This window comes from Melozone crissalis, unplaced genomic scaffold (genome assembly GCF_028551555.1).
Source record: "Melozone crissalis strain CALT ecotype California unplaced genomic scaffold, PUWL_Pcris_2 ptg000056l_1, whole genome shotgun sequence".
NCBI lineage: Eukaryota > Metazoa > Chordata > Aves > Passeriformes > Passerellidae > Melozone > Melozone crissalis.
Window position 1 is genome coordinate 8715151 of NW_026535834.1, and position 15069 is coordinate 8730219.

Below are 15069 nucleotides of genomic sequence, written 5' to 3' on the forward strand. Positions count from 1 at the left end.
GCGTGTCCAGGGCAAGGAGTTGGGCTTGATGATCCTTTTTTATCCCTGCCAACTCAGGATTTCCCTTTTTCCTTTTTCCTGTTTCCCCTTTCCTTTCCTTTCCTTTCCTTTCCTTTCCTTTCCTTTCCTTTCCTTTCCTTTCCTTTCCTTTCCTTTCCTTTCCCCCTTTTTTCCCCTATTCCCCTTCTTCCCCCTTTCCTCTTCTTTATCCTTGCCCTTCCCCATCACTGCTGTCCTGCTCCAAATTAGCCTCTTTTTTTAGTATTTCTGGATGTTTTAGGAATATTTTTCCTCTTCCCTGATTTTCTTAGTGCTCTGAGGCTGTGCCTTCCCCTCTCCTGGACACACAGAAAAGAAAAACCCACACAAGGTTCTGTGCAATGAATTTTGATGGTTGGTAGTGGTGATTTTTTTCTCTTTTCTTCCGCTTTCAGCTTTAAATTTCTCTTTTTCCAAAGTTTTAAAATCCTTTTGCCTTGTTTTCCGTGGGTATTGATTTCAGTGGGTATGGATTACATCCCCAGGGAACAGAAGAGGGTCTCCCCCATCCCTGAGCTCACCCAGGGCATTCCCAGCTGTTTCTTGCTGGAAATCTCTTTTTCTGTCAAGGATTTTTTCTCCTCCTCCAGCTGCCCAAGAGAGGTGTGGATGCAGCCAACACCCAGCCCAGGGCTTGGAGAGCCCCTTGGAGCTGTGAGGGCTGCATTAAGGTGTTATCAGCAGGAATTTGTGCTTAAAAGTGCTTTAATCAGCTGCCTGCACTCTGTGCTTTTTGTCCACATCTGTATTTTTTCAATTCAGTGTGAAGTGCATATTAATTTTAAAATACATAAATCATTTTTTAAGAAGTGAGCACTTTTATTTTAATTTTCATATAAAAACCTTTGAGGAGTTTCAGCCCATCTGCATCAAACTCAGTGAAAAGGTGGAAAACTTGGGGTTGGTTTTGTGTAGATTACCAAAATACAAATACAAAAATGACTTTTTGCAAGAGGAAATGCTTGGCTTGTGAATTGGTTTCAGTCCCTGCACTGTATCTTAGATATATATATAAATATATATATATAAAAAAAATATATGGATATATTTTATATGCATTTATTCTGTGTGTTTATCTATACTTATATATAATTATATATGCATATAATTCAGTTTTGTCTCTATTTTATATATGCACATATATATATGGGGTAAATGTTTATGTATATGTTTATATGCATAATAGATCTTAAATATCTTGCATTTATATATATATATATAAAAATATAAGATATTTAAGATCTAGTACACATATATATGTAATATATATATTACATGTATATACATTATGTATATATATACATATATGTATATATACACATTATGTGTATATATACATATATATGTATATATATATACATAATAGATGTAATGCATATGGATATATATACATACATATATAATATATGTAATACATATATATTTTATATGTATATATAAAATATATAAAATATGTGTTTAAACACATGTATTTGTTAATTAACTTACTTTTCTATAGATAAATTTGAGATAATGGAAAGGCATTTTTTGCCACCTCAGCTTCCCAAGTGTGCCTAGAGCAGAGCAGGGATAATCCTGATTAAACCCACCCTTGGGAAAGAGCCAGGGAAAGCTCATTCTGCTCCTGTGGAAATCCCCCCAGTGTTTTGGGCTTTGGCTCTGGCATCTTTTGCTCCAGAGGGGGATGGTCCTCTTGGGCTGTTCCTGTGGGAATGCTGAAGATTGAATCCATTGCTCTAAAAGCCTTCATTTTTAATTAAGGAATGATCATTTTTAATTAAGGAATGAGCTGCAACCTCTGCTGCAGCTGCTTCTGCTGCCTCTCTGAAGGTGGAGAGAATTCCAGGGAAAACAGCATCAGCTGCAAATCCTCTGTTTCCAAAAATCAACCAAAAATCCGTGATCCAACCCAGGCAGGTTTGCAGAATTCCTCCTCAAGCTCATACAGGAAATTTTAAATTTTTTATTATTAACCCCAATGTTAAGGTGATGGAGGCATTTGCAGGGTCTTGGCTGCCCTGTGGATTTAATCCTGGATGTGGCTGTGAAAGGGAATCTGATGATTCCCAGGAAAGCCTCCAAATACCCATCCAGTGAGATTTAACCATGCACTAGGAAGAAGGAAAAAAAGAGATTTATTCAGTCATATCAGGGCTGTGTTGTCCTGAGCAGTGTGCATGGAAGGAGAGCCCATCTGCAAGAGGGGATATCCCAAAATAAGAAGGAAAATTCAGTGTTTACACCATGCTGGAGACTTGAATCCTCCTGCCTGTGAGTCCTGAGCTGGCCTGGAGGAGCTGCCAAGTGACAGCAGAGCTTCTGCAGGACGGAGCTTCAGCAGCTGCTGCAGCAGGAAAGGGACCTTAAAAAACCTGGATTGGCCGAGGAGAGTGTTTGGGAGCAGCCAAGTGCTGGGATAAATGGGATTGTTGGATTATGGCCTTTTCTGACCCAGAGATGGGGCAACTGAGAGGTGTTTTAAAACTTCTGTTCCATTTTCAGTCTCATGTGAAGGGTGAGACAATAGAGATGTTATAATTCACACCAGCACAATCAGAAGCTAATTATTTCCTAATTACAATACACTCTAAGTGTTTCTTGGCCTGTCAGCTTTTGTCACACCATGCTGTAAATGCCTTAAAGCCAATAATCTAAAATTACCCTCTTAAATCCTGCTACAATACACCTTTCATAATTCTATTTCTCCAAAATACCTAACTTATTTACAAAACCACCCTTTAAAACTTATTTCTAGTTCCATTTCAATGCACCTTTCATAGTTCTATTTCTCCAGAATATCTAATCTTATTTACAAAACCACCCTTTAAAACTTATTTCCGGTTCCATTTCTCAACAATGTCTATCCTATTCCTTAGCATTTCTAAATCAGCATTTCTTATCTCAAAGTTAACATGCAAATATATATTATGTGAGTCTTCTACTTTAAAAACTTAAAAAATTTTCTACAAATCCATTTCCCACATGGGACAAATGGGCTGCCAGGAAGGGCTGCCTGGATTTTCTTTGCCCTTCACCCAGATTCACCCTTGCTGCTGGAATTCTGATTGTGTTTGTGGGTCTGTGTGTGACAGCCAGCCCGGAATTAAAGCACACCCTGTGTGCATCTCAATTCAGATTTATTGCTGCTACACTCTCTGTGCATCTCAATTCAGACTTGCTGCTGCTTGGATTCTAGATTTCAGGGAGTTTATTGGTGCCTGTGGGAATTGAAATCTGCAGTTGTAATTCCTGCTGGACAAGCTGGCGGGATGTGACTGCGTGGATTGAAAGCTGAGGATGTTTCAGGTTTAAAACACTTCACAGAGCATCCCTTCACTCCTCCTGTGGCTGTTCTGTCCTCACAGAGGTCTCTGCAGCCATTTGTGTGATTTAAGATGCCTCTCACACTCCCAGCACTGTCTGAATGGCTTTCCAAGGGGAGCAGCCCCGTGGGTTTTGCTGTACAAAACATCCTGGACGTCCCTCGTGCGCGTTCCTGCCTCTTGGCACAGCTCTGGGAGGCAAATGAAACACCAAGTTCTGCCTGGGGGGAGAAAATAAATCCCAGCTGGGTCTGCCAGCCCTGCCAGGCTCCAGGGGTTTGGGTTCAGGCTGCAGGGGAAGGTGGGGGTTTATTTTGGAGGCCGGGAAGGAAGCGCTGTGCTTCCCTTTCCGAGGGTGTTGCTGCTGGGGTTGGGCTCCTGGAGCTCAGTCCCAGCTCCAGCTGGTGCTGACAGCTCCAGCTGCCACACCCCTGCTGCCTTCACCTGGGGCTCCTTGGCTGGGAGGGTGGCAGTGATTTCTGGTCACCCTTGCATGTGTGCAGCTCATTCATGGAGTCCTGGAAGGGTTTGGCTTGGAAGAGAGCTCAGAACCCACCCAGTTCCACCCTCATGTGCAGGGACACCTTCCACCATCCCAGGCTGATCCAAGCCTGTCCAACCTGGCCTTGGGCACTTCCAGGGATCCAGGGGCAGCCACAGCTGCTCTGGGCACTCTGTGCCAGGGCCTCAGGGAACAATTCCTTCCCAATATTCCATCCAACCCTGCCCTCTGGCAGTGGGAAGCCATTCCCTGTGTCCTGTCACTCCCTCCCCTGTAAATAATCTCTCTCCATCTTTCTTGTGGCTTCCTCAGGCACTGCAAGGCCACGGTTAGATCAACTCACAGCTGCTTTTCTCCAGGCTGAGCAATCCCAGCTTTTCCTCACACAGAGCTGCTCCATCCCTCTGCTCCTCCTGCTCTGGGCTCCCTCCAGCAGCTCTGTGTCCATCACATTCAGCAGCTCAGAGGGGCTGCTGGATCCTCAAACACCTCTGAGATCTGCAACCTGTAGTAAACTTCTAAATTCCACGTCTGGGATCTCTAAGGTGAATTTGCAGTACTTGGAGACTTACCTGAGCTCAGATAAATGAATGATAAATTGATAATAGTTGATAATATGAATAAATTGATGAATCTGATAGGTAGATAAATATGAAGTAGCCAGTGCCTGATGGTAGTAGATGGGAAGAGCCTGAGCTGAAATATTCAGCGTTGCTGTGCAGCTGTAACCCCAACAAATCAGTAACTCATGAATTGGGACTCTGGTGAAGGTTTATAAACCTTTGATCAGGTTTAACCAGGCTGCTGCCATTCCCTGGCCTGCAGGGATTGCTCCAGGCAATCCTGAATCCCTTGCAAAGCACCCAAGGCTCTGGTCAGGGTGTAAAACTCAGCTCCACAAGGCAGCTGCTAAACATTTGCCAGCCTCTTTTATATCTAACTAACCCGTGGGACAGGCACAGACCTTCCCCTTCCTGCTAGAACCAGCATCTCACTGTTAATTGAAAGTGTTAATTACTCTCAGGCCCAGAGTGTTGTTTTTGTGCCGTGGCCTGAATGGTTAATCAGCAGTGTAAACCCAAATCCCCTTCTGTTAGGCATAAATGTTACTGATTCCAAATGCCTTTGGTTTTTTCCTCCCCCTGATTTTTGGTGCCAACTCGTTCAGCTTTCAGTAGGGCAGAAGTTGGACTCCATCACCAGAGTCCATTGTAATGATTTCTTGGATTTTTTTCTGAGTAGACAAGGCTTGTGCAAGTTTGCATGCTTTTCTATATTTGGTTTTGTTTAATTTGATTGTACAAAGCTGTTGAAAAGTCCAGCTGAATGTTTCCACTTTCTGCAGAGCTGATTGTGCCATCAAGCCAGGAGTTCAGAGGGAAAATCCAGCTCGTGCTGGGTTTTCTCAGTAATCCCAAGCTCCAGATCCTGGTTTGAGATAGGGACAGACAAAAGTTCATTTGTCACCTTGTTCTCAGTCTAATTCAGATGTGGCTTGTGGGGACAATCTTCACTCTCACAGGATCATGGAATATACTGGGCTGGAACCACGAGGATCATCCAGTCCAGCTCCTGTACAGGACACCAGGAACCCCAGCATGGTGCTGGTGCTGGATTGTGTTCCTTCAGTCCCTTTGGCATTGTCACCTAATCCTGGAAATCCTCCAGTCCTCTGGAATTGCTCCTGCCTTTCTGGCTGGTGCCCCGTGGTGCTGAAGGGTGGAAACAGGAGCTGTTGGAATAAATGTCAGCTGGTGGTTTTAATTTGGGTTAAACTGGTGTTTCATGGTGGAAATCCAGGATCACAGGGGGATCTGGAGCTGAAAACTGAATTATTCTATTACTGAATATATTACTATATTATATATAACTCCATTCTCTTTTCTGTGTGGTGGAAGGACATGGCACCGTTATTTGTTGTCAGAATGCTCTGCAGGGCCAGATGTTGGTGAAAAATATTCCAGGTGCTAGGGAAAATACTGCACAAGGTTTATCTCTTGGAGTTATCACCGTATTTTGGTTCCCCAAGTGCTTCCCAACCTGCAGGTGACCTCCAAGGACCCCATGGTTACATCCCTGCTGGAAGGAGATGTGGCTGTTGAGTTTTCTTGGTCATTTGTGAGGCAATTTTTCGTTTCAGTGGGGAATTTTTAGGGTTTTTTGTAGAAACTGAAGGTCCTGTTGAATTCTCCTTGCAAAACTCCTCCTGCTTCTGTTTTCCATGTGTGCCAAGGTGGTTGGGCTCACCTTGGGATAGCACAGGTATCCCGGATAGTGGGGAAAACCCCAAGAATTGATAGTTAACCCCAAAAACTGTGCAAAATCCCTGCTGGGAGAAGTGTTGGGTCACTCATGACGCCTTGGCTTCGTGTTCCAGGTGGGATCACTGCCAGGCTGGTGATCCACACGCACGCTGAGTCTCATCTTTATTTTATCCCTTGGATTCTTCCCTGCTTTTATATCCCATCAAAACACTACTGAATACAAGCAGTTCCTTGTATCCAGAAAGGGCTGTTGGGAGTTTTTTGGATCCATAGTTCTTTCTCAGGAAAGGAGAAAAAAAACCCCAAAAACTTTAAAAACTCCTTTTGTCCTCGTTCTGGTGCCGCTTTTAACTGGGGGGAAAATGGCTTCTTTGTTGCAGATGTCAAGAAGGACTGGTCTGATCACGCTCTGTGGTGGGAAAAGAAGAAAACTTGGCTCCTTAAAACTCACTGGACGTTGGATAAATACGGGATCCAGGCGGATGCCAAGCTCCAGTTCACTCCTCAGCACAAACTGCTGCGCCTGCAGCTGCCCAACATGAAGTACGTCAAGGTCAAAGTCAACTTCTCTGACAGGGTCTTCAAGGCTGTTTCTGACATCTGCAAAACCTTCAGTAAGTGTTGAAAACCTCCCCCCTCTTGAGGAGTTTTCTGGTTGGTTTGGCTCCTGCCTTTGCTCTGGTGCTTGTCCTGTAAATTTGATAAATTTTTGGTGTTTTCTGGCTTTGGGCACTCAGGAGTTGCTTGGACATCAAACAGCCAGGTGTCCTCTCTTTTTCTGTTCCGGATCTAGTCCTTTGTGTGTAAATACTTCAATAACAGGACCAATTGAGCCAAAAAGTGATTAAAAAATGCATTTTTTTGTGCTGAATTCTCTTCCACAGCAGAGCTGTCCTTGGGTTTGTCATAGGTGAGGTGGTACCAGCCCTGCTTGTTATTCAGACTGGTTGTGATTTTTTTTTCCCCTCCCTGCAAATTTATGTGCTGGATGAAAAGCAAACCCTTAAATGGGAAATCTGCCAGCCCTGTGGGTTGTCTTCTAGTGGAAAATCATATTAGAGATTAAGTGGTGATGCTCCACTGTAAAAGTGTCTGGTGGAGGGAAGGAACTGAGTCCTGCTGTCTTCTCTTCACCCTCATTTCCTGGTGGAGGAGAAGCCCATGAGAAAGGAGACATCATTCCCTACCAGGTATCATTTTTTACCCATCTTCACAAATTCCTCATCCCAAAACCCAATGTTTCTTCCTTCCCACCAACAAAAAACCCAGTAAGGGGATGGCAACTCCAGGAAGCACTCCATACTGGAATTCTCCCCTCCCAAAAGGGCCTGCAACCCATCCTCAGCTGTAGCAAATCTGTTCCTGCTCTCAGAAGGCAGCTGAGGTTACTCTTGGCTGACCCAGTTGTTTGGGGAGGCAGGAGGAGCTCATCCCTACGTGCAGTGTCCAGCACATCCGTGGTTTGGTTGGTATTTTTAGCTGGTTACGGAGCTTTGCTGTTGCTTTCCTGTTTTGTTGGGTTTTTTTTTTAATATAAATATTGGGCAATTTCTCCTTAAAATAGAAAAGGCTTAGCCAGCATTGTGTCTGGGTGGATTTTGCTTCCCCCACCCCCATGTCCCACATTTGGGCATTTGGGATGTCGTGCTAGACAGGGAGGTCCCAGGCTTGGACGCTGATGAATCTCTCCAGCAGTGACTCACGTCAGGAAATTCTGATATGCTTCATCACGAGACAGGAGATCTGTCACTGATGCTGTCAGAACTTTATGTGGATCTCAAGCAGCCTTTTCTTCCAACTTCAGAGCTTTTGGTGGATTTATGACCAAACCAGCAGAATAATCCTGATATTTAAAGGTTTGGGAGCCTCTGGGATAGCAGAGGTTGGAGCTGTGAGCAGGCAGCAGGGGCACATCCATCCAGGGTGGTGCTGACTTCCCTTCTGCAGCATCTGAAGTACTGACATGAAGTTCCTGATTTTGGGGAAAGCAGGGCTTTTACTGGAAATTTCACTTTCCTTTGAGTGCCTCTCAGCAGCCTGAGCTGTCTGAGGACAGACACAAGCTGCAGTGATTAAGTTGTTTAGCCCTCCCAGTTGTGTTTACTGGGAGCCAGATGTTCAGCAGAGCTACTGGGAAGATGATACATGAGCTTGGCATCAGCGTGAGGGAAGAGGGACTGGGATGTGGGGGTGCAGAAGGGCTGGAGTTGGAGGGGCTGGGATGCTCTTCCCAGAACCAGAGAGGTATAAATATAAATGATGTACAAATATATTTTATATAAGTGTTAAATTTCTCCTATAGGTGTTGAAATACCACTATTTATAGATGTCATATCTAATGTGTTTTTTATTTTTATATATATATATATATATATATATATATATAACATAATTATATATTATCTAGTATATTATGTTTTATATATATATAACATATATATATTATATATATTATATAATATGTTATATATATCTAATATATTATATGTATTAAGTATATTTATATACGTAATACATATTTATATATTAATATAAATATATACTTATTTATATACTTATAATTTATATATTTAATACATCTATTTTATATATATAATATACTTAATACATATATTGTATGTACTAAGTATATTATATATATACTTAATACATATATACTTAATATGTATATATATTTTATATATATATATTATTCATTAATATAAAAACCCATATATTATAAATATATATATATTTCATATTTGGATCAAAATCTTGGCTCTGAGGGTGCCCAGAGCAGCTGTGGCTGCCCTTGGATCCCTGGAAGTGTCCAAAGCCAGGCTGGACAGGGCTTGGAACACCCTGGGATAGTGGAAGGTGCCCTTGCCCATGGCAGGGCATTGGAATGGGATGATCTTTAATGTTTTTTCCAACCCAAACTATGCTGTGATTTTGTGATTTTATGATTTTCCTTTTCCCCTCCTCATTAGTGTTTTCCTGCCCCATTTTATTTCATTACCTTTCCCTGCCCTTCTCAACATTCCTGCACAGAGCTCTCATATTCCATCTTAATCAAGCTAATTGTCTCTCCAAGGAGAACTGAGCAGACATTTCAAGGTGGAAGGGAAGGTGATCCCAGCATAGTCCTTGTCTCTGAAATCCCCTGATTTCTGAGCTCCAGGACAGAGCTGTGCCTGGGGGTTGCTCAGATTTTGGCTGTACCTGTTTGCTGTCACTGCCCCTGGACCATTTAATGACACACCTCAGTAACTCCAGCACAAAGCATCACCAGTGAGTAATTGAAGTAATTCCTGATGTTCTCAGGCCTCTGGCTGGTTGCATTTATAAAATCCTCACTACACAAGCAGGAACACACATGGATGAATTATTTAAGGCTGTCTTTAGCTTCTGTTCCCTTTCAGTTGTTACCCAGAGGTGTGACCCTTGCAGAGTGGGGTTGATTTTTAAAGAGAAGTCTCTGTTCTTGTGCAGAGGGAGGTTATTCCAAAGGGCAGCTCCCCAGGGCTCCCATGCTGGAGCCACTCACACATCCCTCACTTTCCTGGAGGTCGTGTGAAGCCGGAAAAAACCCCAATCTCAGTCCCAGTGCTGGATTGCAGCCCCTTGATTCCCACAGCAGCCACTCAGGAGGGTTGAAGGCAGGGATTGACCCTGGCAGGCAGGAGGAGAGGAGCAGGCAGGGCATGGCATGGGCAGCCCTCATCCAAAGGGTGGCCTGGAACCCTGCCCAGGAGCAGCTGCTGGCAGGCAGCTCCAGCCTGAAGGGCCAGCTTTGATCTGCAATTAAAGACCAGAGAAAGAGAAAGTAAAACTTCAAATTTCTTTTTTTTCTTTTTTTTTTTCTTTTTTTTTTTTTCCCTGAGCAGCAGGGATTTATGCTTCCTGCCTGGCTGGCAGTGGGACAGGGGGGTTGGGATGGGATGATCCCTGCTCTCATCATCCCACTGGGAGATAATTGCACCCAGAAAACTGCCCATCAAATATCCAGCTGCAGATTGGATGGGCTGTGATGCCTTGAGAAGGCTGAGCAAGAACAGAGGCTGGATGGAGTCACAGAATAAAGCTGGGATTTATTCAAAGCATCTCCTCCATGGATGCACCTTGGGCAGCACCAGAGCCCAGCCAGGGCTGCACCCAAGATCAACCAAAATGGCCCCAAAATGCACGGCCGGGCACGGGCTCTGTCCCTGGGATCAGTTCTGCTCCATTTGCACCTTGCAGTTCATTGTCCCATTCCAGCTTTAGCCCCTGCAGTCCCACCCTGCTTGTTTTTCTCTCTCCAGCCCACGGGGTTTGTGCTCTGGGGCTGAGATTTGGGTCATTTGTCCTTGGTGCCCAGCTGGAGCAGGAATTGTTTTGTCTCCCTGCTCTGTGCACAGAGCTCACCATCCCTGATATGAAGCCCAGACCCTGACACTAAAGCAGCACAAAATCTGAAAAATAGAAAAGCTAAACCTGAGGCATCAGCTGCACTCAGCATTTTATTGGTGTGAGTGGGAATATCCTCATTAAAGGTGGGATTTGGGGAGGTAGGAGATGCTCACACATCATCCAACGTAACAACAAATGGCAAAATCTTCCGATGTGAACAGGAGGGAATTCTCAGCTGTGAGGGTAGTGAGACACAGGGTGCCCCGAGCAGCTGTGGCTGCCCCTGGATCCCTGCAAGTGTCCAAGGACAGGGCTTGGAGCAGCCTGGGACAGTGGAAGGTGTCCCTGCCATGGAAGGGAACTGGATGATCTTTAAGGTCCCCTCCAACCCATTCTGGAATTCTGGGATGGCTTCACTTGATTCCAGCCCAGTGGATGCCTTACAGCTGCTTCCCTCCAGCTTTCTGCCTGCATTTTTTCTCCAAGGGACTCCAGGCAGGCTCTGCTGCTGCTCTGTGGGCACGTGGGACAGGAAAAGCAAACAGCAAGATGAAACAGTGAGAGTTTTTTCCCAGGCCTCGGCGTTTCCTGCCCCAGCAATGCTCCTTCTCCTGGGGACACGACTTATGTTGGAGCTGTAGGGTGAGGGGAGATGCTGTGACAGCAGAAAACCTCCCATCCTTCTCCTCTTCCCCTGACTGTGAAGATTTGGGACCTCTGCTGCCCTCCAGCCTGAGAAGAAGAGCAGGGAAAATTCTGGTTGATGTTCATGGGAGCACAGAGAGAACAACTCAGTGCCAGGGCTGAGAGGAGGAAGCTTTGGGAGAAAACACTCCAAAATTCATGAGCAATCCCTCCCTACCCACCCTGAGGCTGTGTAGGATGGAGAAATCCCCTTCAGGCTCTTTTATTTCCCCAGAGTCTGGTAGAGCTCACACCCAGCTCCTGCCTCATAATCCCTGTGAATTAGTCACCTGTTTTGGAAAACTGAGTCTGGGGAGCATCCTGTGCCCAGCTGGGGCATTTCCATGCCCACATTCCATCTTGCTCTGGTCTCCAGCTCCCCTTCTTGCACAGGGTGAGGGTGGTGTGATCCTGAGGAGCTGGTGGAGCTGGGGGTGCAGAGAGTCCCATGAGGGTGCAGGGCTCCTTCCCATCACCCCAAAAATAAGGAGGTTCCCGAGACTGAGCGGGCGGTGGGAAGGTGACAGCCAGCCTTGCCTGCCTCAGCCTCCAGCCACCAAATGCAACCTGAGCCGAGGTGGCAGTGGCATTTGGGAGTGGCAGGGTGCCAGCCCAGCCCAGCCCAGCCCAGGGAAGGTGACACCATCCCAGTGCCAAATGTGACCCTACCTTTTTTTTTTCCCCCCTCTCCGAACGCTCCCTGCTCCAGAACAGAACGTCCTCTGACTCCTGAAGTATTTGCAATATTTCCACGCCCTCAGCTGCCAAAAAGACTTCTATAAAAAGCCACTGTTTGTTGTTTTTTGGGGGTTTTTTTGGTTGTTTTTTTGGGTTTTTTTGCAAAACTGAAACCCTTTGGTAGATGAGGTGCAGCATTCCCAGGGCTCTGTGACAGCCATGTGGAGCTCCATCCCTGCCCAGTTGCTTTCCAGGAGGCAAAGCTGCTTGGAGTTTGTGGGATCACAGAATATCCTGATTGGAAGGGACCCACAAGGATCATCAAGTCCAATCCAATCAAGTCCATCATCTTGGCCCTGCACAGGACAGGAATCCCACCATCCCTGGCCACTGCAAACCTCCTAAACTTTCTTTTCTTCCTTCACACCCTGCTGGTAAATAAAGGAGCATTTTCCCTAAAATCATGGAGTCCTGGTAGATGCACATGAGCAGCTCAGGGGGAATTTGAGGAGCAACAGCAGCATTCAGGAGGAATTTCTTCATGGAAAGGGTGCCCAGGCCTTGGAAGGGGCTGCCCAGGGAGGTTTGGAGTCCCCATACCTGGAGGTGTCCAAGGAAGGACTGGATGTGGCACTCAGTGCTCTGGGCTGGGTGACAAGGTGGGGATGATTCACAGGCTGGATTTGATGATCCTGGATGTCTTTTCCAACCTCAGTGACTCTGGGATGTGGGGATGCAGGCTGTGGGTGCTCAGGAGCATCAGGAGGATGCTCAGGGATGACGTTCATGGTGAAACCCGGAGCACGGATCTGCTGCCTTTCCCTGCCACGAGCACAGAGCTTTGGCAGTGGCACAGCTATTTCTAAATATGTCCAGGGAATGGGTGTGGAAGGAAATCTTCCCATTTCCAGAGCTGGCCAAACTGCAACGTCCTCAGCTTTTTCAAGTGCAGAGCCCGAGCGTTCGCTGCCAGCTGCGGCATTTTCCCCTTTTATTGCCCGCCCGTGCTCAGCTGTCAGAGCAGCCCCAGGAACTGGGGTCAGGGAAATAACCAGATTTAATTACACAGTGTCTGAGATGGACAAAAAAAAAATCCTTTCCTCTCTCCCCCCCTGTCCCCACCCCATGGTGTTCTGCGTGTGGAGGAGCAGCAGGTTTTATGTCACCGTGTGAGTCAGTGAATTTTTTCATCCTTACTCTGCTGTTGACTGAGACCCTTTAAATAGAATTCCATCCTGAAGACATTAGGGGCATGCTGGTCAGGCCTTCCTTGGAATTAGCTGGATTGCTCTTTATCGGCTGAAGCAGAGGGAAGGGTGTGAGTGGATTGTTTTTCTCTTGTTTGTGGGATTAAATTAATGGAGTTTAATTGGACTGGAGCTGCAGTTCAGCCACTTCAGGGGCAAGGCTGTAGTGCTGCCCGTGCTCCAGGAGGCATCCAGATAATGGGAGCCTGGGGATTTCGTCCCACTTATGGAAAAAAACACCCAAACATTCAAGTGTTTGTTGACTCTGCCTCTCCAATGGCTCTTTTTATTGGCCTTGCAGTAATGCTTGGCTCCATCACTACTGCCTGCATCCTCCTCCTCCTCCTTTTCCTTCTCCTCCTGGGCCTCTCTGGGCTGGTGGTGCCTGATTTCAGCTCTGGGAACCACTGGCGCAAACATTCACACCCCTCCAAACCCCACTGACCCCATTTTTGGGTGGTTTTGCACATCATTGCTCCCCTGGCAAATCCGTAAGTCAACAGGCGCTTGGATTTTCCACCCACAATTTGGGAAGGCTCCAGCAAAACCTCTGCCAGGGTCAGCCCCAGCTGATTCCACACCCATAGCACTGCTTGGGCATCTCCAGAGGCTTTGTGGGATGTCCTGAGAGAGCTGCAGGGCCCCAGGCAGTGAGTGGAGAGCTTGGCTTTTGCCCAGATAAATATTTAAGTTCCTGGGCATCTGAAGAACCCGTAATAAAATGTACTGAATGTACAAACCCAGTAAACTGTGCTGGGGAGGTGAGGACCTGCTCCATCAGATACTGCCCAGTGCCCAACACAGCCACAGCCTTATCTCCAGACACTCCTCAGGTTATGTAAGTTCCTTTTTTAGTTTCTTTTTTGGGTTTTTTTTTTCGTTCCTCTAGTTTTGCAGAACTTTATCTCCAGAGAATTTATGTTGCAGATAAGTCAGAGGCTTCGTTCTGTAAACTTACACTGTGAAAAATCATCCACAGAATTCACTCATTCCAAGGGAAAAAACACCTTTATTTTTGGTTTTAAGTCTGGAATGGAAGAAAAAATGAGGTTTGAGGTCTCATTTTTCTAAGATTTGTCAGAGTGATGCACAAAGGCTGTAATTTTAATGAGTCACTGGTTGGAGGGAGCAGTGATGGAGTGCAGAGCAATCCCACTTCCCAGAGATATCCCACTTCAAAACACATTTCCTGAAGGGGGGTGGCTGGATCAGCATTAAAGAGAGGATTTCCCCTCAGTGCTGTCTGTGCTACAAGTAAATTTATGGAGTTTTTATGTTCAGGAATTAAGGAGGTGAAGGAGCCCTCTGGCCTTTAGGGGAGCCAGAAATGGGGAAGGAAATTGGACGCCGGAAGCTTCTTTGCAACGTTAATTTTCTTTCTACATCAAAAATTTCTTTGTGTCTCAGATTATTATCTGTATTTATGAGAACTGAATACTGAAAGTTAGTGTGATTTCCCATCATTTCAGGTTTTGGGGACATCCATCCATACTCAGCTCTTCCAGTCAATGATGTCATGTTCTAGATGTGGGTGATGTAAGGAAACCATAAATCTGATTTCTTGTGGGAATGGGAGCCCCTGGATCCCTGGAAGTGTCCAGGACCAGGGCATGGAGCAGTCTGGGATAGTGGAAGGTGTCCCTTACCTGTGACATGGGGTGGAATGAGATGAGCTTTAAGGTCCCTTCCAACCCAAACCCTTCTGAGATCCCCATCACAACACGCCTTGGTGGATAAAGATGCAGCAGCTGCAAGATTTACTTGGTGGATTTAGTGCACAAGGGCATAAATTGGGAATTTTGCACCCTTGTAAGGAAGATTTTTTTTAAGTCAGTCTGCAGGGTGCAGACGGTGCTTTGTGAAGGAAGAGGGTTTAATCCCAGCTCTGGAGTTTGTCTTAAATGGGAGATGAATGGGCACAGCTGGGCTGGGTGAGAAATGAGGGGTTACACTGGAAAAAA

At 45.7% G+C, this 15069-nt stretch overlaps 1 protein-coding gene across 2 annotated transcripts in view; it reads left to right on the plus strand.

Annotated features, from left to right (window-relative positions):
* FERMT2 (FERM domain containing kindlin 2) overlaps positions 1-15069 on the plus strand; it is a 52964-nt gene that overhangs the window by 13934 nt on the left and 23961 nt on the right. For both annotated transcript variants that reach the window (XM_054286790.1, XM_054286791.1), the window contains exon 2: positions 6509-6742. In XM_054286790.1, the coding sequence (XP_054142765.1) occupies positions 6509-6742 (234 nt within the window). The remainder of the gene's footprint in view (positions 1-6508; positions 6743-15069) is intronic.